The sequence below is a fragment of the Equus quagga genome, chromosome 7, assembly GCF_021613505.1.
Source record: "Equus quagga isolate Etosha38 chromosome 7, UCLA_HA_Equagga_1.0, whole genome shotgun sequence".
In the NCBI taxonomy this organism is placed as follows: Eukaryota; Metazoa; Chordata; class Mammalia; order Perissodactyla; family Equidae; genus Equus; species Equus quagga.
In genome coordinates this window covers 51,363,011-51,387,007 of record NC_060273.1, presented here as the reverse complement: position 1 = coordinate 51,387,007, position 23,997 = coordinate 51,363,011, and the positions used below count along the sequence as shown (strand labels likewise).

Sequence of the window (23,997 nt, the reverse complement as noted above, 5' to 3'; positions counted from 1 at the left end):
TTTTCTTTTTTAGGAAGATTAGCCCTGAGCTAACTACTGCCAATGCCCCTCTTTTTGCTGAGGAAGCCTGGCCCTGAGCTAACATCCGTGCCCATCTTCCTCTACTTTATATCTGGGATGCCTACCACAGCATGGCTTGCCACACAGTGCCATGTCCGCACCCGGAATCTGAACTGGCAAAACCCAGGCCGCTGAGAAGTGGAACGTGCAAACTTAACTGCTGTGCCACTGGGCGGGCCCCTCAGTGAGTTTTGACAAATGTATACACCCATGTAACTCTCCCCATAGTCAAGGTATGGAATTTTTCCATCGTCTCAGAAGATCACTTATGCTTCTTCACAAGTCAATTCCCATTCACACGTCCCGCCCCAGGCAACCACTGATCTATTTTCTGTCACCATATTGGAATCGTCTTTCCCAGTTTATCATGTACATGGCATATGGCATACGCCCTGTTAAGTCTGGCTTCTTTTTACTCAGCATAATGTTTTTCAGATTCATCATGTCGTTGCGTGTATTCGAGGTTCTTTCATTTTTATTGCTGAGTGGTACTCCATTGTATGGATATACCATAATTTGTTTATCCATTCAGCTATTGACGGACGTTTGAGTTGTTTCCAGTCTTCAGTTATTATGAACAAAGCTGTTAGGAATATTCCTGTACAAGTCTTTCCCTGGATATATATTTTCATTTTTCTTGGGTGCACCTAGGAGTGCAATTGCTGGATCATGTGCTAAGTATATGGTTAACTTGATAAGAAACTGTCCAAGTATTTTGCAAAGTGATTGTATCGCTTTACATTCCCACAAATGATGTTGCTCCAATCACATTGACATCGTCAGTCTTTTCATTGTAGCCATTTTAGTGAGTATGTAGTGGTGTCTTATTCTAGGATTTTGCCCTCAAGACATCTGACAAACCCTAGTACAGAGTTTAGGGAAAGAGGCTATGAAATCAGACAGAGAGCCAAGAGTCTCACAGGCTAAGAAATGAATCTGATCACAGACTGTGGTCTCCGAATACAATTTTCCATGAAATGATACTATGGCTGCTTGGGGAAGTGTCTTTCAGGTCTATGAGAGGAGATGTCTGCCCTCACATCATATCTGTGCCACTGTCTTGAAACAGAATGGACAGTTATACAGATGGCAAATATGCACATGTAAACATGCTCAGCATCATTAGTTATCAGAGAAATGCAAATAAAAACCACTGTATTGGTCTGGATAAGCCACGTCATGCTGCAAAAAAAAAAAAACCCTCAATGTCTTGGTAGCTTAACACAACAAAGATTGATTTCTTACTCCCTGTAAAGAAAGCTACAGGGGCTGGCCCCGTGGTGCAGCGGGTAAGTGCGCACAGTCCGCTTCCGCAGCCTAGGGTTCACCGGTTTGGATCCCGGATGCAGACATGGCACCACTTGGTAAGCCATGCTGTGGTAGGCGTCCCAGATATAAAGTAGAGGAAGATGGGCACAGATGTTAGCTCAGGGCCAGGCTTTCTTAGTGAAAAGAGGAGGATTGGCAGTAGTTAGCTCAGGGCTAATCTTCCTCAAAAAAAAAAAAAAGAAGTACAAAGAATGTCACATCTATCTTAGTGAGAAAAAAAGATGGATCACCTACAAAATTATAACTTTTCTTGAGCATATCAGAGAACTGAGGTCACAAGGCAACCAAGTAATCAAATTCTAAAAATGAACAGTCTCCTGCAAGGAGAGAAGTGGCACACCAAGCATTTCACCTTTGGCAGAACATGGCTAAAAATTGTGGTCACCGTACAGGTGGTGGAGAAGAAAGCAAGTAAAAGTGTTAGGAAATAGTTAAAGGCAAAGTTTGGGCTACCATGTCAGTGTGAAATACCTGGACTTCCCAGATACAAGGGGTGACCACACGCATTCATCAGCTCCTTCCCGCAGGTCCCCTGGGGGCAGGGCAGCAGACGGGACAGTACCAGCTCTTGCTGATGCAGGAGTAAAGCAGGTGGCCAGTGGCTGCCAGGAAATCAGAGGAAGGCCTCATCGACTTCCCCAGAAGCAGCAAAAGCAAAAGGCTTCAAAGCAAAAGCTCTATGCTGCTGGGAGACGGGAACAACATCCCCGACTCCCAGGGCCCAGGTAAAGATCTGTGGCCTTCACCTCACGGACACAGGGACAGATCGTCTATCTTTTTGGGTCGTCACTTGGGAACTCAGGCTGGCGGAGCACCATGGTGTTGAAGGTTACTGATTACCCCGGCACAGGAAACGAGGATTAGTTCTGCTATCTGGGGAGCCGCTTGTTACAGTAGTTGGCAGTACTCACCCTAACTGACACACTGGGAAAATACGGTTAAACAGCACATCTTTTATCTCCCTGCCCCCAGCAGCAATGGACCTCTCCCTATGTGGCTCCGTGTGAGTGCTGAGGGCACCTGCAGTCACTTCCTCACGTGACGTTCTTTTTAGTGTTGTATACAGTTAATATTCATTTAGATTTACTCACACATTTTCAATTCCTGATACTCTTCATTCCTTCCTGAATTTCTGTATTTCTATACGGGATTATTATTCTGTGCCTGAAGAATTCACTTACTGGTGTTAATTTTCTGTTTTGGTGTGTATGGATTTAGTTTGCTAATGTTTTATTTAGGATTTTTGCATTTATTTATTATTTTTGCATGAGTGAGACAGATCTGTAACTTTCCTTGCCTATACTGACCTTGCCGTGTGCTGGTATCAAGCTTATGTGACTCAAAAAATTAGTTAGAGGGTTTTCCCTCTTTATCAATATCTGTAAGAATTTAGCAAGATTGACATTATTTTTCTCTTGAATATCAGCTAGAATTTACCAGTGAAGTTACTTGAGCCCAGAGTTCCTTGTGTGAAGATTTATGTTCTTTACTATTAATTAAATTTTATTAATGGTTACGGAAATAAAAGAAAACCTTGGTATGTTTCATTTTTCTATACAGTTTCTCACTTTATCCAAAAATATCAAGTTGATTGGCATAAAGTTTTTTTATAATATACTCATCTTTTTAATGTGTAGCATTTGTAGATATATCCAGTTTTTCATTTCTGATGTTGGTAATTTTTGTCTTTTCTCTTTTTTGTCAAACATGCCAGATTTCTTGACTATTATGTAGTGCCCTTTTCAAGACAACCAAATTTTACTTTACTGATTCTACTTATCATATGTTTATTTTCTATTGTATTAATGTATCTCTCCTCTTTACTACTTTCTTTGCATTTATTTTGCTGTTCTGCCTAATTCTTTGAGATAAGATGAATATTAATTAATTTCAGCTTTTCTTTTAATAGTCATATTTTAGGGCTATAAATTTTCCTCAAAATATTGCTTTGGCTGCATCCCATTTTGATATACAGTATTTTTCTTATTTAGCTTAAAATATTTTCTAATTTCCATAATGATTTCTTCTTTGATTCATGGGTTATGTAAAAGTATATTTTAAAATTTACAAACATGAGGCTTTCTAATTATCTTTGTAATTGAGTTCTAGCTTAATAGTGGGCAAAGAATGTGTATTATACAACTTGAGTCTTTGACATTTGCCAACATTTGCTTTATGCCCCAGTATAACATCAATTTCTGTATGTATTCCATAAGCTATTGAAAATAATATTTATATTCTGCAAGTGTTGCATAGTTTTGTATATATGTCCATTAGGTCAGTTGTTAACCATATCATTCAAATATTCTAAATCTTTATTGGTTTTTCTCTGCTTAATCTACCAGTTATTGAGAGATGGGTAGTTATACTTTCTGTGGGTTAGTGTAAACTTTCTTTTATCTCATTCCATTCTTTTACTTTTAACCTTTCTGTATATTTGGGTTGGAGATGTGTTTTTTGTAAACATATAGTTTTTCATTTAGTGCTATCATCTTTGCTTTCAACTCGAGTCCATTTACATTTAATATAATTGCAAATATACACAGGTTGAATACTCTCTTACCTGTTACTCTCTATTCGTCACATTCCCCCCTTTGGATTGTTAGTGCTATTGTTGTTGTTATTCCATTATCCTTGTACTATATTTGGAATTTTATATTCTGTTTGTTCTTTTAGTGATTATCCTAGAAAATATAATCTTAAATTATCAACATCTAGACTTTATGCCTTTATCATCCTCTTAGATAATAAAAGGAACTTAAAACATTTTAATTTCATTTTCCTAGTTCCCACCTTATGTCATAATTGTATTGCATTTAAATTTGATGTTTAAACTCCCTATGACCTTGTTATTATTTCACCCCATCAATGTTTACTTGGATTTACCCACACATTTTTTCTACTTTGTTGCTCTTTATTCTGTCTTCCATCTTGGATTTTCTCTCTGGGATCATTCTCTAACTACTGTAACTTCATCTTTTAGAATTTCCTTTGGGAAGGTCTGCTGGTGATCATTCTTGTTTGTTTGTTTTTGTCTGAATACATTTTTATTTCATCCTAATTTTTCTTTTTTTTTCTTTTTACTATAGAATATTTCAAACATATTCAAAATAGAAATAATAGTATAAGGTACCCCTGTGTACCCACGTCAGATCAGTCAGTTCACTTATGGACAATTCTGTTATATATACATCATCACCCCTGGGCCTGGATTTTTTTTGAAGCAAATCCCCAACATCATATCATTTTATCTTTTTAAACAACACACACATCCGTTACCACACCTAATGTGACAGCCAGTGTTCAAATTCCTCCATCATCTCATGCTTCTTGGTGAGTTGCTTGTTTTTGTCGGCTTTTTAATACAAAATCCACTCGAATTCAAGTCCAAATAAGAAGCCCAACATCTCTTTTTCTTTTCTTGTAAATTTTTATTGAAGAAGTGGAGTCGTTTTCTTTAGAGCTTCCCACAGTCTGGGTTTTGCTGATTGCATCCCCCTAGTGTCATTTAACAAGGACCTCTGCTGTCCTCTCTCTTTCCTTGATTTATATTTTCTGTAAGTTGATCAAGTTCAGGTTTGATTTTCCTTCTCATTCTCTTTTTAAAATTAAGGTGAAATTCACATAACAAAATTGCTCATTTTAAAGCATACAGTTTGGTGGCATTTGGTACATTCACAATGTTGTTCAACTGTCACCTCTATCGAGTTCCAAAACATTTTCATCACCCCAATGGGAACCCCTGTATCCATTAAACAGTACTTCCCATTACCTCCCGCCCCCAGCCCCGGCAATGGCTGATGCGCCTCATGTCTCTGTGAATTTGCCCATTCTGGATATTTCATATCAATGGAATCACACAGTATGTGATCTTCTGGCTTCTTTCCCTTAGCATAATGTTTACAAACTTCATCCGCATTGTGGCAGGTATCATTCCCTTTTATGGCTGGATAACAGTCCACTGTGTGGACATACTCCATTTTATTTGTAGGTTAATCAGTTGATAGACATTTGGGTCGTTTCCACCTTTTGGCTGTTGTGAATAGTGCTGCCAGGAACATCTGGTGCAAGAATTTGTTTGAATATTTGTTTTCAGTTCTTTTGGATATATATCTAGGGGTAGAATTGTTCAGCCGATATTGTAATTCTGTATTTAACTTTCTGAGAAATGTCTCCATTCTTGAAAGATAATTTTACTGCGTAGATAATTTTAGCTTGGCTGTGATGGTTTTTACACACAGAGATCACAGAGATATTATTCTACTATGTTTTGGTTTCCATGTCGTGAAAAAAAAAATTGTTAATCTAATCATCATTCCTTTGAAGATAATCTTTCTTCTCTGATTGCCTTTAAAATCCTGTCTTTCTTGGGGCCAGCCCAGTGCCGTAAGGTTAAGTTCGTACACTCTGCTTCAGTGGCCCAGGGTTCACAGGTTCAGATCCTGGGTGTGGACCTAGCACCGCTCATCAAGCCACACTGTAGCAGTGTCCCACATAACAACGGAGGAATATTGGCGTGGGCGTTAGCTCAGGGAGAATCTTCCTCAAGCAAAAAGAGGAAGATTGGCAACAGATGTTAGCTGAGGGCCAATATTCCTCACACACACGCACACACACACACGAAATCCTCTCTCTGTCTTTGGTAAACTGCAGTTTTGCTCTCATGTGTACACATATGTATTTCTTCTTATTTCAACTACTTAGAAGTTCAGGCTTCTGAGAGGCAATATAGCATGGCTATTAAGCAGCAGTGGTTGTTGCCAAAATATCTAGGTTCGTATCCTAATTCCACCATTAATTAGCTTAGTGACTTTGGGAAAGTTACTAAACTTCTGTGAACCTGTTTCCTAATCTGTAAAATAGGTATCGTAGTCTCTCCCTCACAGGATTGTTGTGAAGACTAAATCAGTTAATACGCTGATAGACTTGGAACAGTGCTCAGCACGTAGTTACGCACTGCTCACTTTGATGATGATGATGACTGCACTCTGTGGAGGGTGTTTTTCCTCGGTTTTGGAAAATTCTCAGCTATTATATCTTCACATTTTCCTCTACTTTTACTATCTTTTTCTTCTCTCTCTGGAATTCCAATTACATGTAGCTTAGGCTTTCTTACTCTGTCCTTCCTGCTTCCTAATCTTCCATAGTTCCCATCTCTTTTCTCTTGCGTAGCATTTTACAGTTTTTCTATTGACTTGCCCACTTGATCTTTGTCTACTCTTCTATTAAACCCATCCATTGAGTTTTTAATTTCAATTATTGTATCTTCATTTTTATAAATGAAATTTTTTCAAATCTTTTATTTTTTATAGAATCCTATTGCCTGCAGTCGTTTTAAACTTTTTATTACTTTAAAAAATAGTAAGCAGGGGCTGGCCTGGTGGCATAGTGGTTAAGTTCACACACTCCACTTCGGCAGCCTGGGGGTCACAGGTTCGGATCCCGGGCGTGGACCTACACACTGCTCATCAAGCCATGCTGTGGCAGCGTCCCACATACAAAATAGAGGAGAAGTATTGGCACAGATTTTAGCTCAGCAACAATCTTCCTCAAGCAAAAAGAGGAAGATTGGCAATAGATGTTAGCTCAGGGCCAATCTTCCTCACCAAAAAAAAGAAAAAAAGTAAGCATAATTACATCATAATCTGTGTCCGGTAATTCTAATATGTGAAGTGTTTACAGTTCTGGTTCTGTTGTCTGTTGTTTCTGCTGCTTCTTGCTCATGGTGCATTTTGCCTTGCGTGTTTTCCTAGGAAAATTATTTCTGGGACTTCACTGAGCCCTAGAGGTGTGATGCTCTGGAAAGGATACGTGTTTACTTTGCTAGGTGCCTGGGTTTACTTTTTTCTATTCAGGGCTTGAGCTTTTTGGACCATGCTCATGATGTGAATTTGGGTGGCAGACATGAAGGGAGCTCTCTCTGGTTATACGTTCTCAGAGACTGTCATTCCTCTTGCTGCTCTGCTCAGTGCCATAGCAACATTCCTTCCAGTCTCTTGGACAAAGGGTGGGGGGGTGTGCTTTTGGTTTCTCCTTACACTGAGGGTGTAGCACCTTGACGTCCCAGCTCTTCAAATGGTGAGGCTTCTGTTAGACTCCCCACTTTTACTGTGCCAAAGGCTTTCTTTTGTACCCCCTCAACCCCCGCCTTTCAATAAAACCAAAGTTACTCCCCTAGGTGCCTGCCTGACTCCTTCTCCAGCTCTTCAGTGCTGCAGATGACTTTATCCCTAAAATCAGTTGTTAGTGAGGAAGTTTATCCACATAACTCAGCCTATTACATTACTAAAATCAGAACTGCTTTGACGTTTTTTTTTTTTTTGAGGAAGATTAGCCCTGAGCTAACATCTGCCACCAATCCTCCTCTTTTTGCTGAGGAAGGCTGGCCCTGAGCTAACATCCGTGCCCATCTTCCTCTCCTTTATACGTGGGACACCTAACACAGCATGGCTTGACAAGCAGTGCATATCTCTGCACCCGGGATCCAAACCAGCAAACCTCTTGCTGCCAAAGTGGAACATGAGAACTTAACCACTGCGCCATTGGGCCAGCCCCCCCAAACTGCTTTGAAACAGTTTATATAACGTAGAAATTATTTTTTTCCTGATGGTTTTGAGAAACTTCTCCATAAAACCATCTGAGCCAGGTATCTTTTCTAAGCATTTCATCATTGATTACTTTCTGGTTATTGGTTGATTCGGGTTTCTAACTCCTTCATGAGTCAATTTCCCTAAAAGAATTATTCTATTTATCTTGAATCTGTGCTGTCCAGTATGGCAGCCACTAGCCCTATGTGGTTATTAAGCACTCAGGATATAACTAGTCCACATTGAGATGTGCCGGAAGTGGAAAATCTTCCACACTGGATTTCAAAGAGTTAGTATTAAAAAAGGGTTATACGATCTCACTTATATGTGGAATCTAAAACAAACTGAACTCATAGGAACAGAGGACATTGGTGGTTGCCAGAGGCAGGGAGGGAGGGGACCGGGTGAAGGTGCTCAGAGGGCACACACTTCCAGTTATAAGATGAGTGAGTTCTGGGCGTGTGACGTACAGCATGGTGCCCGTAGTTAGCAACGCTGTATTGCGTATGTACTCGAAAGCTGCTAAAAGAGTAGATTGCCAAAGTTCTCATCACAAAAAAAAAAGTAATTATGTGAGGTGATGGATGTGTTAACTTATTGTGGTAATCATTTCACGATATATTCGTCTATCAAATCATCACGGTGTACACCTTAAACTTATACAATGTTATACGTCAATTATACCTCAAGAAAGCTAGGAAAAAAGGATTATAAAATAATTCATTTAAAAAATATATTGATTACAAGCTGAAATGATAATATTTCAGACATATTGGGTTAAATGTTATCAAAACTAATTTCACTTTTTATTTCTTTAAAAATGTGGCTACTAGAAAATTTTAAATTACACATGTGGTGTATTTGTGGCCCATATATTTACTGGACAGGGCTAATTCAGATTTTCAAATGATTGGCATAGTTGTGTATAGGATTCCTCTCTGTATTTTAACCTCTTCCATATCAAGAGTTGTTTCCTTTCTCATTCTTAATCTTTAAAATCTTTTTTTCTCCTTATCACACTTGTGGAAACCTGGTCTTTTCCTAAAACCAGCTTTCGCTCTAGATCTAACTATAACGTTACAGAAAACAGAGGAGACAGAGGAACATGTTAACACACTGGACATAAAGTCCGCAAAAACCAGAATGTTTCCCTCTACACAGCAATCTGGATTCAACAAATAAAATGCAAGACGATAGATAGAAAGAGGGAACCTAAAGAGCTTTAAGAAACGGTCTAAATGTCAAACAGATCTGGTTGGGTTCCTGACTCGAATAAATTATTTATTAAAAGTTTTAAGAAACAATTAGGGAAATTTGAATGCTAACTAGATATGTGATGATATTAAGGAATGTTGTTTATTTTTAGGTATAATAACAGTATGTGGTTACGTTAAAAAAAAGGTCACTCTCTCTTTGAAATACGTATTCAAATATTTCCAGATAAGAATCACGTCTGAGATCTTCTTCACAATAACCCTGTGATGGTGGGGGTGGGGCTACTATAGACAAAACAACACAGGCCCTGAGCTGATCATCGTTGAAGCTGGTGATGATCACATGTGGGTTTATCTGAATCCCTCTACTTTTGGAGATGTTTGAAATTTTCCATTATAAAGAATATAAAAGAGAAGAAGGCCCTGATTATACTACTGAGTATACTGCCTTGTTTTCTGGTTCACTGATTTGCACTTTGGTCTTTAAAAAATTCCTTCTCTTTGGTTTTATTTAGCTGTACTTATTCTAGGTTATTTTCGGACTTTTTCATGTATTTTTCACTTTCTCTTGTTTTGTAATAAATGCATTTCGGCTATAAATACTCCTTGGAGAACCACTTTGGCCATGTAGCACCGGTTTCATATGTGTAACGAGAGACTGTTCTCGTGCTCATTCTAAACAGTCTGTGATTTCAGCTGAGAACCAGCTGACTTCAGCAACAGAGGCGTCATCAAAGTAACAAGAGATTTAGGACAATAAATACCCACAGTAAGGCTGGAGAGCTGGGAGCAAGCAATTTCACCTTTGATGGACTGTTTCCCGCCATGTTTTAAGATCTTTGCTATCAGAGCTTCTCTCTTCCAACATTCTAGTTCCGAGGCAGAATTCTCTCTTCGACTTCAGGCTGCCAGAGCCTTCGGCTTAAAGAGTGCCAGGATGAAACTGAAGGAAGGGTCGTTTCTGTGGTACCTCTATCTGGACAAACTGTACTGCCTGTTATCCGTGAGGAACGTGAAGGCCCTGGTGGACTACTTCCACCTTCTGGATGTGCACCGCAAGAACACCCTGAATGGTCAGTACTTTCAGAAACGGGTCCTCTGGGTCGTTCCCTGGTTTTTAACTAATGTGCAGGAAAACTTGCAGAACCAGGAACTATTCTGTTAACAAATATTTATCTTCTAAATGAAGCACAGAGAGAACCTGCCAACTGAGACTAGAGCCCGGTGGCAGTTAGTGAGGAGGATCAAACTGCGGGCTCTGGGGTTTAACCCCGGCTCCACCCGTGACTCCTGGCTGGTTTGGAGGACACGTCATCACACTTTTTAAGTCTCATTTTCCTCATCTGTAAATGAGGCTTCTAATAATGGATTCCATGTCATAGTTGGGAAAAAAAGATAAGTAAGATAACGTATGGAAAACGTTTAGCACAGTGCCTGGCACATCATAAGGACTTAATCAGTATGTGTTATTATCCTCATTATTCCTGGGGGCTGGGCCCCATTCAGGCATTAACCCTCCAGGCCCCCTCAGCATGACTTGCCATCTGTCCAGTGGGAGGTTTGAATCAGAGGACCTGCAAGATCCCTTCTAATTCTCGGTCCTAGTGAGTGACCGAACATGCTGACGGTCTCGCCCCTGCTCCGAGTGCACAGACTAACCGAAGACAGTGGACACACCTGAGGTCCTTTTAGGACTGACTCTAGATAAGGCGTCCGATGCATTTGTTGTGACCTGAGAGAGAGAAACCTCATTGGTGAAGAAGGGGTTTCTTCCATAAAGATTTTTAAAGAGTTCATGCAATCTTTAAAGACACCTTCCTTTTCTCATAATTTCTTGCCTCAGTTTCTCTCTTTATGTATAGATTTACACACAATCCAGATCTTCGCAACAACCCAGCCCTGGTAAGGCAGCTGTAGGGCCCCTTGCTGTAAACAGGAGAGCTGGGACTGAGACCCAGGGCTGACTCCAAACCCACACTCTCAGTCTCCCGGAATGTCCGCTGAGAAGAGCCCATCTCCTGGAAACTCATTGCTCCCTGATGGTGCAACGCCCTAGGGGTGGTCACGCTCATGTCTGCTGCTCCCCAAGGGACTGGAGAGTGACCTGAAAGAGGGAAGCCATGGCCTTAAGTTTTGCCTTCGTGGGAGGTAGGGACTTACGGCCTTCGAGACTCGAGTGAGCCAGGGCCAGTGTTCATCACGTAGCTACTAAGTCCTACATCAAAACACTTCTCAGGGAGCAACTACACAAACGCCACTGCATATATAAGTAGTGTGTTGTTCCCAGGTGCTCATGCCCCGTGGGGAAGGAGCATGAAGAGACCTTCAGACCCCCCCAAATCACAACACTGTGACAACTGGTTCCCTGTGCTCGTAGCCAGCTTCAGTTGGGACCCCAGACTACATCAATAGGCTTTATCTATTCAGCAGAGGAGGCGGTTTCTGTGATCCATGGCAGGGGACAACCACATACAAAGTCACACCTGCAAATCCTTGTGCTACCGTGGCAATTTGTGTACACAACCTGTAAAGCCGCCTGCCACTGTATAGACGTACAACCGTGTCTGTTTCTTTCATCTTCTACTCCCTAGGATGGATGAGTAGTGAGTGGGATTCCAGGCAAAAATCTTCCCAGTTCTTTAGAGTATTTGTTCCTCTGATTGAATATGATTGAATATGCGTTGACTAATGCACAAAAGATACGGCTTCACCGTGGGAAGAGCAAGACTGTGGAGTCAGACGGACCGCGTCCGTATCCCAGCTCTGCCGCTCCAAGGGTGGTCCGCAGACCAGCAGCAGCCACGTCGCCTAGGAGCTTGCTGGAAATGCAGACTCAGTCCACCCAGGTTTCCTGACTCACAATCTGTATTTTTACAAGACCCTCAAGTGACTGGTATGTCCATTAGTCTGAGAAACACTGCAATGGACGGTTACTATCTGAGGCTTACAGTAAGGGCGTGAAATCACTTTCCCTGTCGGGCTGTCGGGGTTCAAGGAGACGTGACATTTGAATGGCCCAACTCCAAGGCGCTCAGTAACGACCGTTCCTTACCCCGCAGCCAAACGCACTGGCTTGGTACAAGCACGAGAGCAAGTGATACTTTTATGGAGGAGGAACGATTTTTAAATTTCTCTTGTTTTAACTATCTCCTCAAGTGAAAGGCCCAGGGGAAATGTCGGCTTCTCCAAGAAATTGTCCTGGGTCCCCAGTGAGGCTTCAGCTCTGCCCCCCCCCCCCCCCCCCCCCCCCAGACGAGGAGCGCTCTGTGCCTTCAGTTGGTGGCACAGACACATCCGCCGGCTCTGTCGTGCGTGTGAGCTGGGGTTGGGAAGCAAGCCCCATCCATTATCCCATTCTCCACATCCTGGGCACAGTGCTTTTCAACACAGCTCACGGGCAATGAAGGTTTGTGAACTGTGGAAGGTGTAGTGGCAAAGCCAGAAACAAAATAGTATCATTACTATTCCCAGGTCGACAAACTTCCAACATTGCTACCACTTAAGTGGCTCCCAGCTGTTTGCACTTTGCAACTGTTCCAGAATAACCAACCTCCTCATCTCCCCACCTTAACAGATGTGCTGTTCTATCACTTCCTTCACCATGTGACTACCTTGACACGGAGACAGATCAACATTGTGTTTAACATGCTGGACTGGAGTGCGATGGGTGAGATTGGTTTTGACCAGTTCTACATGCTGGTCTGCATACTGCTGGCACGAGAGGCAAGTAACAGGGCAGGACCTGAGGCAGAGGAGGCAGGGCTTGGCTGCTGCCCCCATCTTGCTAAAGGGAGCACTGAGTTAAGAGTGCATCCACATTTTCCTTCCTTTCACTCAAAACAGGAAGAAAAAAATGGGGGTGGGGGGGACACTTTTGGTTCCTAAATGGTCCAACTGTAACCTAGGAATTTCCAAGTTACCCAGCCTCTTTCCCCCCCGGGCTGCCCCTATTCACCCTCAGCCCACCCCCACTGCCTCTTTCTCAAGAACAGCTCTCACCCTGTCAAGTCCTCCGTGGACGCCCAGCCTTGCCTGTCCTAGCTGGAGGGTCTCCCTTGCCTCAGGCCCTCAATGATCCCTTTCTCAGAGAACCTTCTGAAGGGGATGAATGATGGGGATGAGAAACGCTCTTCTTTGGTCTCCCACCTTGCCTTGTACACATTTCTGGTGTGTATGTACCTATTTCCCACTCCTTAAAGAAAGGAGCCTTGTGTCTTCCTCATTTTCTCACCAAAGCCATGATGCTTCACGAGTAGATTTTCAGTGAATGTAAGGAAATGCAATCTAGTGAGCAGAATTCTGTCTCAACCTGCTCACTGCAGGCGGCCTAAGGTCCCCTGAAGGTAGATGCTGAAGCAGGCCCTGAGACACTGACCACACAGCCCTTTCGACCCTGAGCTGCTGTGATTTGCCTTTTGCTTTTCGGTCTCCAGGGAATGGACTAGTGACTAGCCAAGTCCCTCTGTAACACGTTTACAAAGTAGCACCGACAACACTGTTCCTTGTCTTACATATTTCTCTCAACATAGAACCAGCTGGAAGAACAATTTATGTTCCGCCATTCCCGGCCCGTTTTTGAGCTGCTGGACCTAGATGGGGAGCTGAAAATTGGTGCGGACAACTTCCATATGTACAACTTTCTCTTCAACATTAAGAGACAGGAACTCAGAGAGCTCTACCATGACTTTGACATCACTGGTGACCGTGTAAGTGCAGACCCTGGGGCGGGGCCTGGCAGCCTCTCTGTCCAAGGCAGAGGACAATGTCCTACTGCTTACAGTAGAGACGGGTGAGGAGGAGGTGGGAAAACCTGCTCGCGGCATGGCACTGGGATCAGAAAGACTGAAGAGCTTTACAGGCCTGTGGAAGAGAGAGGGCTGAAGAACTAAGTGCTACATCATATAATACGGATGCAAAGTCACAGAAGCTTAGAGAAGGACATTCTGGCTAGAAGTTTAGATTAGAGACGGAGATACGGCAGCAGTTGGTGTTGGGGGAAGGGTTCATAGATTTGAATAGGAAGAAATCCTATGATGGGAACGCATGGGCAAAATTCTAGGAGAAAACAGCTATGGTGAAGACAGTGAATTTGGCCTAAAGAGGAAGTCCATGTGGGGAAGCCAGTGGGAGCTAAGGCTGACAAAGCCGGGTCACACTGTGAAGAACCTCAGATGCCAGCCTGAAGTGTCTGGACATGACACAGAAGTAAGAAAGTGACCCCGGGGTCCTTTAGAGTCTACAATCGACTCTCTGTCCTGGCTCCTAGACTACAATCAGAGCATAATTATGTCCCAATTACTGAGCCTCTTGAGGTTTCCAAGTTTTTAAATGAGAAATGATTACAATCCTGCTGTTATCTGAAATAAAGTATCAAATCTTTCCTGAAATAATTTTTCTTTTTTTCCCCCAACAAAAGCTTCTTAATTACAAGGAATTTAAGCTGTTTACTATGTTCTCCATGGACAAATACCAAGAGAGGCAGAAAGCAGAGAAAGAGAAAGAGAAAGAGAAAGACAAAGACAAAGTTCTGCTCAAAAAGAAAAGGTCACAACAAGTTAACATGAGCCCAAACACGTCTTTTTGGAATAAATGGATCAGGAAGTAGAATATAAGTAATTACAACTGTTAACATGTCTAAAAATAAATTTAGAACAACAAAGTAGATCTCTTTACATTGACTTTTACATGTGAAGGGTTCGAATGGGTGCTCCTCGATCCGCAGGTCCTTTACTTTAATAACCTGCTGACTCACACTAATGTCATGTGAAGTAACCACTTCCTCTTTGTCAACATGTCCCAGTTCTGCTGCTGCTGCTTTTCAGATCAACCCTGTTCACTGGGTCCCTGCGCTTCCAAATAATCACCAACACTGGAGCTAAGCAGGGGAAAGACAGTGACGCTGCCCTGATCTTTGTCACTAGTGGTCCAATATTTTCAGAGTCTATCCTCCCAAGCCTTAGGCTAAAATCACCTGGATGCAAAACACCGCGAACTGGCAAACGGTAAAGTGCCTCTACCTTAAGGGAAACTGACTTTTAGGGACTGCGTTCTTCCTAGAACCTGAATGACCCTCTGACGAGTTGGGTGCTTGAGCAGCTGTGCCACATCTACTAGTATAAAGGAATTATTATATGCCTTTGCATAATTTTAATTCTCATATAATGAATGCCTTGAATTACTTGACAACGTTTCTAGCAGAGAACTTGTGACCCCTCCCTCCCTGACTGTATGTGATGTTAACGATGAGAGCTACCACATAGTAAGTCCTTGCTGTGGGTTAGGCAGACGCATGACTGTTTATCCTCAGAACCCTGTGAATTGCTGTTATCCTCAATTCACAGATGAGGAAATTGAGGTCTAAAGAGGTTAAGAACCTTACCCAAGAACATGTGGTTCACTGGATTCCAATTCAAGGTCAATCAGACGCCCGTGCTTACAGCAAGTGATCTGAGTGAGTCACTTCAGTTTTAGCAGATTCTGCTTAAGTTTTAAGCTAGCATTTCACTGGCTCAGAAATCCCTTCTGCTCAATGTAAATTACCACATCGCACCACAAATTTCTGAGGAACAAGTATGGCAATTAAAGAAATACAGCTCATTTACTATAAACCAAGGATTTCTTAAGGATACATTATGCAATATAACTGACCATAAGGCATTCAATGAGTTCCAGGGTATCTAATCATCATCAAAACTCACTTTGTCAACATGGAACAGACAAGAATATGCTTACCTAAGATTGTTATTCATTAAGTCAAACCTGTAATAACAGAAATCATGTTAATTACTATGAACACTCTATATTTACTCTAATAGACATGGGATTTTGATAACACACTTATGAGCATGAGTAATGTTCAGCAGCCACAACTTTTCTCTCTTCCCCACAATGGTACTATAAAACTGAATGAAGCAAGCCAAAAGAAAACCCCAAGTCACCTGGCTTCTCATTTCTGGTTTACACATGGGGACAACAGTCTCTCTCTCAAGACAGATTGTGAAGACCAGAAAGATGCAAAGCACCTCCCTTAGAACCATGCTCTTCTCTCCCCCAGCTTTGGGGAAGTTTGCAGTTACTCTCCAAGGACAATACTCTCCAGCAAGCAAGCGTGGACCTACTCCACCTACACAGAGTACTGTACCGAGAGACTCTTGCTGTCTGGCTGCAAAATGACAGCTGGAGATTAGCCATCGTTTCAAACGGCCTCGCCACCAGCTTATCTCGGGACGGGTTTCTGCCTCTCTTCTGACAGCCGAGATGGCTCTTGCTAACAGACAGCCTTAGGATCCAGGCATAGTTCTGGGAGGAGAGGCTACAATGAGGTCTTAGGAAGGCTTTTCTTTCCCCTTTTCTGAGGGGGACACTCCTGAGATACATCAAGGGTAACCATGGCATGTACAGTTTTTTCAGACTTGGTCTCTAAAGCAATGAAGATACTATGTCTTTTTTTGTTTCAGAATGGGGACAGGGAGGGAGGAGGTATCGCCAAAGATAATAGGTAGAGTAGGTTTTAATTTTGGCTCAATTTCAAACTAGAATTTAAATGTCTTAAATTGTTTATTTAATTATTTAAAATTAATTTTATTTTATTTTTTCTTTCTTTTTTTTTTTAAAGATTTTCCTTTTTTTTCCCTTTTCCTCCCCAAAGCCCCCCAGTACATAGTTGTATATTCTTTGTTGTGGGTCCTTCTAGTTGTGGCATGTGGGACGCTGCCTCAGCGTGGTTTGATGAGCAGTGCCATGTCCGCACCCAGGATTCGAACCAATGAAACACTTGACCGCCTGCAGCGGAGCGTGCGAACTTAACCACTCGGCCATGGGGCCAGCCCCTAAAATTAATTTTAAATAAATATTAAATTTAATCACTGAAGTATCAGGAATGAGGAGGTAGCGTAGTTTTCCCCTCCTCCCTGGAAATCATCAGGGTGACTATATAAGGTATTACAATCAACTATTAGACTTAGAAAAATTCCTTTTAAGAGCATTTTCATAAACTAGGTGGTTCTGGAATGGAATCAGGAAACTGAGCATTTAGCTGTGATGAGCCCAAACTGAAACTTAGTATAAAAACTAAAAACTCAATTGCACCAGTAAAGGGACACTCTTTTGGGACTAAGAGTACAACAAAGAAAACCATCTATCAATGTCCACTTTGGGGCATTTTTTTCTCCATTACATTATGTGACTTAAAATTTTAAAAAATGTGTGTTCATAGGTATGCGTGTAGATGGCTCAATGAAGTTTCATTATTTCCACAGTGAGTTAATCCACTGTGCTTTTAAGGGTGGAGCTTAGCCAAGGACATTTAGAGACGTTCCTGGACAGTAGCAACACTCTACATTATTGCTATGCCATAGTCACATCGGAATTCCGTGGTCACCATGTGTGTGTTTGTTCAGGGACCTAAGCAACAGGAGAGGAGCACTTGCAGGGGAGGTGAATGGCAGGCTTGACCGAAGAGATGACGACAGTTTCGGCCCAGGGCCATGGCACTGGGTCCTCCACAATCTGTATCACCTACAAAGACGACAGAATTTGAGAGGAAGCTAACTAAGCAGAGCAAAGTCACTTCTCTTCCACTAGTCCTCAGCTCTTATGTATTACCACCACATGCCTCATGCCCAAGACAAAGACTAGAAAAGGCCAAACCACTTTGCTGAAACTTGCTGAGATGGGCAGTTAGCCACTGGAGCAGCCCCACAGAGCCAGAGAATAGAAATCACGGAGACTGGCTGACAGCACGGGAGGTTATCAGCTGCAGTCCTCGGTTTTTCTCTTTTCCATAAGTAGAACTACTAAATCATGAGAGTTGGAGGTGGACACAAAGTATAAATATATAAATATAATTGGTCCAATTAACAAAAAAAGAGCATTAAAAAACTATAGTCTTAAAAACTGTCATAAAATAAGAGTGATTTTTTTTTATGTCAATAGGAAAAAGACACATGAAAACTATCCAGTAATTAGTCTCAGGAAAAGTGGGATAGCTAGCTATCTGGAAAAGAATAAACCGTGGCTGCTACTCTATTCCTTGCACCAAAATAAACTCCAGATAATGAAACCATAAAAGAAATACTAAAAATATGAGAAAAAATTTTTTATAAGCTCAGAGTGGGTAAGACCTTTTGAAGAAGAAAACCCAGAAGCCACGAAATACAAGACTGATAGCTCTGACCATGCAAAACTTAAAATTTGCAAATGATAAACTACATGAAAACAAAAACAAATGATAACGTGATAGAAAGTGACTAATTGCCTTAGTATAGAAAGTGTATTTACAAACCAAGAAGATAAAGACCAAAATGCACCAGGAATATGGGCAAACATAAACAGACAATTCACAGTAAATAAATACAAATGGCCTTAAAATATATAGTAAAATGCTAAACACTCAAAGAAAAAACACAAAGTAAAACCACAGAATGCAGATTTTCACTTAGATTGTCAAAGATCAAAATGTTGGTCAGGGTATAAGGAAATAAGAGGAGTCATACTGCTACAGCATTAAACTGGTAAAATCTATTTGGGGGGCAATTCAGCATGTACTCTCTAAATGTATAAACCCTTTGACTAGCAATGCCCCTCCTCAGGAGTGCATTCTGTAGATACACAGACACGAAGACGGAGTTATAGAAAAGGACAGTTTGCGGCAGCATGATGTACAGCAGCAAGACAGGAAAGAGCCAAACTGACCAGAATTAAGAGCCTGAAGTAACTGTGGTCCTCCCAGTCCATGGACTGCTACTGCAGCTATAAGAGGAATGATGCAAATCTAGCTCTACTTAGATGGAAGAATCTCTAAGATTCACCATTTTAGAGAAAAACCAAAGATGGCAGACTGGTATATGTATTTACGCAAAAACCAGGGTCGTGGGGTGAACATCCTCACATACACCAGAACAATGGTTCTCACAGTGTGACCTCTGGGTCTGCAGCAACAGCAGCCCCTGGGAAATGTTTAGAAATGCCAAGTACTGGGGCCCCTCAGACCTCCTAACTCGTAACCTCTGGGAAAAGAGTCTGGCCACCTGAACTTTAAAAGCTTCCAGACAATTCCAATACATGCTCAAGTTTGAGGACCACTGTGCTGGAGTGTCTTTAAAGACACCCAGGAAACTGGGAACTGTTGCTCCCTCTGGGGGAGAAAGAGGAGATGAGGGGCAGGAGTGGAAGAGAGAGACTTTTCACTTTGGTATGTTTGCATTCTTTTCCCCATATATGTGTGTCATCTATTTTAAAGATTTTATTTTTCCTTTTTTTCCCCAAAGCCCCCTGGTACATATTGTGTATTTTTTTTTTTTAGTTGTGGGTCCTTCTAGTTGTGGCATGTGGGACGCTGCCTCAATGTGACCTGACGAGAGGTGCCATGTCCACACCCAGGATCCAAACCAGCGGAACCCTGGGCCGCCAAAGTGGAACGCGCGAACTAAACCACTTGGCCACGGGGCTGGCCCCTGTTTCATCTATTTTAAATGAAAATTTAACAATCAGAACCTGCCCCTTTGATCCAAAATGTGTAAGAAGTGAGCTCAGTGCTTCTGAAAAACCGAATTATGAGTTTTGGTTTATAGCACAATTCTTAAAAGAAAAAACAACCTATTTTAGACCAAGATTTCATTACAGAAGATAAAGCATATCTATAAGTGACCATGTATGACTGGCGTAGCAGAGCCTAAATTTGGTGGTAATGAACTTGTTATTTATTGAGCTGGGGTTTTAAAAAGGAGGAAAACCTTTTTATAGGTTTTATTAGAATGAGGCAGATTATCCTTATTGTAGAGAGAAATAACAATTAAAAACCCAGAATAAAGGCAAAGACAAAGAGAAAAATTGAACTTTTTTTTTCAAAAAAGGCACAAAAACCCTACATACTAAAATTATACACATCAAGTATTGGTCCAATCTTATATCAATCTATTTACAATTAAACAGCACCATGGTTTTCTCACCTAGGTTAGTTAAACATGCCCAGAAGATTGCTATTCAAAGTATATGTTCCTTTAAAATAAAATAAAGTCTTAAGAGAGCCCAAATCCTCAACAAACAAAACAGACCTTTTATCAACCATAGATTATTGATGACATCACCAAGTTTACTTAAGAAAAATAGGCTTGAACACTTTTTTTCCAGTTGACAAACTTTGAGAGACACTATTCAATGTGGCACACAAATTTAAAAAAAAAAGCTTTTTGATGACAGGGGAATTATATTGAAAAACCCTCACATACCTCCACCTCTGTGTACAAAAATACTCCTTTGGAATTAATGCTGCTGTCTCCTCTTGAATTTAGATTCAATTATCAGCAAACCTAAATTAAATGTAGCCACAATCTTTGAAATGACTGCATAAAAAAGGAAGTAGCGAAAGCTCTCAGAAACATGATGTGTTACAATTCCAGATATTATGTCTAGTCAGCCCATAAGAAATTTAATGCCATTTAAATATTACATTTAAACTAATCAGCAGCTTCATTTTGCCATTAAAATTAGTGACGGTGCTTCACATCTGGATGGGTGTGGAGGTGATCATCTCCCAGCTGAGAGCAGCAGAGGCGCCCTCCTGCTCCCACCTTCCCAGCTCATGGGCTCTCGGGGGACAGTGATCACGTGGCAGCCCCCTGCTCACTTACAGAACCAGCTCTGAAAAGGCTCCAAATCAAATACAATCCTTGGCAGCTTTATTCCAGTCATCGGACAGAAGAATCGAGTTATCCCACTGGATCTCTCAGTCCTTTAATCTCACGTGCAGATGGTTCTGAATTTGCCTCCTGGCTAGGGGAGACGAGAGAGGAAAAGTGCCATCCCCGGCCAGAGGTAGCAGTGAGCTGCAAAGCACGACAGCACAAAGCAACGCCTGATCGTGTGCCTCACGGCTGACGTTTAAGCGACGCCAGTACACCTTTCACTCTAGGGAATTTGGAGTTGAAATTTTCTCTGAAAGACTGAACACAGGCACAGTTCTCCCAGGCACAGACAGAATGGAGGTGTTCTCCACACCCATCCTGCAGAGTAGGAAGATCAGTGAGGGTATTACATAGCAGTAACCTTCTGAGCCTGGGTATGAAAACAGCTTTGTTATAAAGACATTTCAAAACATCTACGCAGCAAGAGGACAGGAGACTTTTCAACTGACTCTCAGTTGAATATCAGAGATCTGACTCCACCAACTAAATTATTGCCTAGTGTTCCAGAAGAGTGCCTGCCACCAACGTGCTGGAAGGCACCAAAATTTAGTGTGAACGTAAATAAGGAGCTCAACATATGGGGAGGGGCAAAGCAATACTGAAACAATTTGCCAGTCTCTACTCCTTTATGGCTAAATATTAACTGAGCAAAGAATTAAGACCAGAATAGAAGCGAAACTCAAATACTGCTCTTCTCAGTTTCCACTTTAAAGAGCTCACGTTTTCTAACTGTTATTGATGATTTCTGGAATTTCTATTTATTTTTAACTCTGTATTCACAAGGTGCTTGGTGCTGTTCTTCATGGGCGCAACACTCTATTTACAGTCCAAATCATTTAAATACAGCCATTACATTGTTGTCGGGTGTTTTAAAATAAATGGTTATCTATTTCTTAACTGCCTCTCAAATTAGAAATTGTAATTACATGAGTCTCAAAGGCTGGCTCTTTGTGTTTTATTAATTATTTTTGATGGTCTCCATCACAGATGGAATTTTTCACTGGTAATTCCTCAGAACTAAATCTATTCATACGGAATTCAGAGCAGTGAAAATAAACTTCACGCCATAAAGTAGGAAATGAGAACAATAAAAAGGAGCAGGAGGGATGTGGGGACCAGCCCATAGGACCAGTTCAGTTCTCAACTGGTGTTGGGTTTTGCAAAGGCTGGCTCATTATAACCTGTACAACATAGTCCTTTGGGATCTTCAGCTCTTCCAACTTCATTTTGTCGGTGAGAGGTCTGCCAGAAAAGAACCACCGCTGACTGCTTGGTTCCACTCCTTCTGCCGCGTGTAGGCGCCTCTTCATGTGGTATACTGTGTCTGTGCTGCGGACCACAAGTTTGAGGTCTTTGCCAGTGGAAAGGCGCAAACGGAGCTGACATTCATATCCAGAATTGGGTGGCGGCTCAGGAATATCCAGAGTCTCTATGTCACTCTTTTCCTCTATCATGTTGATTGGTGGTGCCAAGCAATAGACCGGAAGCTGATATCTGTTTCCCAGTTCATCATAGCACTCTGTAAGAGCACCTTCAGAAAGAGAAGATGGGAATGAGTTCACTCTGAATGAATACGGCTTTGTTTATACCTTGCAAAATGCTCAAGCATCTCGTTAGTTTGCCAGTGTAGGGAAAAAAGCATATAAAATAAGACCAATCACTGTCAGCTGATCATCAATGACAATCATCAAGGCTCATGACCAATTATTTGGGTGTTAAACTAATTTTACATTAACCGGGACCCTAGCTCCTGACCCTCACCTCTTCCACGTCATTTCATACCTAATTCATACTTTCATTAAAAGATAAAGGAAAAGAAAGCACACAAAATTCAAATTTACCAATATTATTAATGCTTAGACCAAATTAAGGGAGATTCAAATTACATTGGGATATTTTTTTAAGAAATGAATCAGCCACTTAAAAAAAAAGGGAGGAGGGGACAAAAAACAGATCCCTAAGCCCAATTCACCATAACACACTGTTCCAGAGCTGATTTCTTAGTGCCAAGACTTCCTAAATTGAAGTACTTGGCCAGAAGTCCTTAGTCCAAAGAGATCACAAACTAGAGATGACAAGCTTACCAGCTGCCACTGGCTCATGGCTTATATATGAATCTCATTACCACAATTACCACAAAAATGACTGAGGTGTTTTATTTAACCCCAATTAGTCAATCTGTTTCAGGGAAGCTATGGGTTAAAAAGAAGGAACAAAAAGGGTATGAAGTTTATAACCAGCTAACTCAGGGGAAGGGAAAAAAGTATTTACAGTTTAAAAGAAGGTATTAACGGTCAACTTCTTTATAAAGCATAAACTACATTATAATTACCAGGACTTCCCTCAGGGAGCTTGAAAGCCTACTATTATACTTAACTCACGTTCGTTTTATTGTAAGGTTATTCATAATGCGTCCTTTGCTCAACTGGAACATTAATGTCAGCTGATTATGAATTTGGATAAAAACAGAAACATCTACTATATTCAAAACACTCATACACAGGCTAATGAAGACAGGGAAGGGGACAATGAGAAATGGTTGTCAATGAACAGATGAGCTAATGAGCTGATCTCTGTAGTCACTATCAATAGGCTGAAGATACAGGGTGCTCCAAATGAGACTGGAACAGTCACCAACCCACCATGGGTGCCACTGGCTCTGCCTTCTAAGTGACACAAGATGGGCTGGGGCGAGAATTCAGTCACCAAGCACAACACACATGAATCTCCCATTTCCTCTGTGATTAAAGATCTTGTTCAGCCTCTGTGTTATTCACGAACTAAGGTGAACCTGCTATGACACTGCAGAAATGGATATACTTCAAGCACAGTTGTGATCACCAGCAGTTCCTTACCCTAGTAACCACCATACTGCAGTACCAATATAATTTATCAATAGGAGTGTAAGCTTCACTGTTTATATACTTTATATAGCCTAATCCTGAGGCAAAGAAACTGACCAGTGTCCTTCAGATGGGCTGGCCCATCTCTTTCCACTAGGAAAGAGAAAGTGGTGAGTTCATTAGAGACCCTCGGCTCTCTCAGGAAAACACCTTCCAATCCCTAACCCACTGATCTTGGGTGGGCAGTAGCGTCAGCCTGATAGGTACAAGAGCCCATTTA

The 23,997-nt window shown here is 41.5% G+C and overlaps 2 protein-coding genes across 2 annotated transcripts in view; one reads left to right on the top strand and one right to left on the bottom strand.

Moving 5' to 3' along the window:
* Positions 1-9,813: 9,813 nt before the first annotated feature.
* Positions 9,814-14,797, top strand: EFCAB9 (EF-hand calcium binding domain 9). The gene is made up of 4 exons (XM_046665740.1): positions 9,814-10,263; positions 12,765-12,913; positions 13,720-13,896; positions 14,607-14,797. The coding sequence occupies exons 1-4, from the start codon at positions 9,999-10,001 to the stop codon at positions 14,793-14,795; spliced, it is 780 nt and encodes a 259-aa protein (XP_046521696.1). The 5' UTR covers positions 9,814-9,998; the 3' UTR covers positions 14,796-14,797.
* A 5,219-nt stretch (positions 14,798-20,016) lies between these two features.
* The window catches only part of UBTD2 (ubiquitin domain containing 2), a 56,128-nt gene continuing 52,147 nt past the window's right edge, over positions 20,017-23,997 (bottom strand). Inside the window, exon 3 of the mRNA XM_046665739.1 lies at positions 20,017-22,405. Within this exon, the coding sequence (XP_046521695.1) occupies positions 22,008-22,405 (398 nt within the window). The 3' untranslated portion in view covers positions 20,017-22,007. The remainder of the gene's footprint in view (positions 22,406-23,997) is intronic.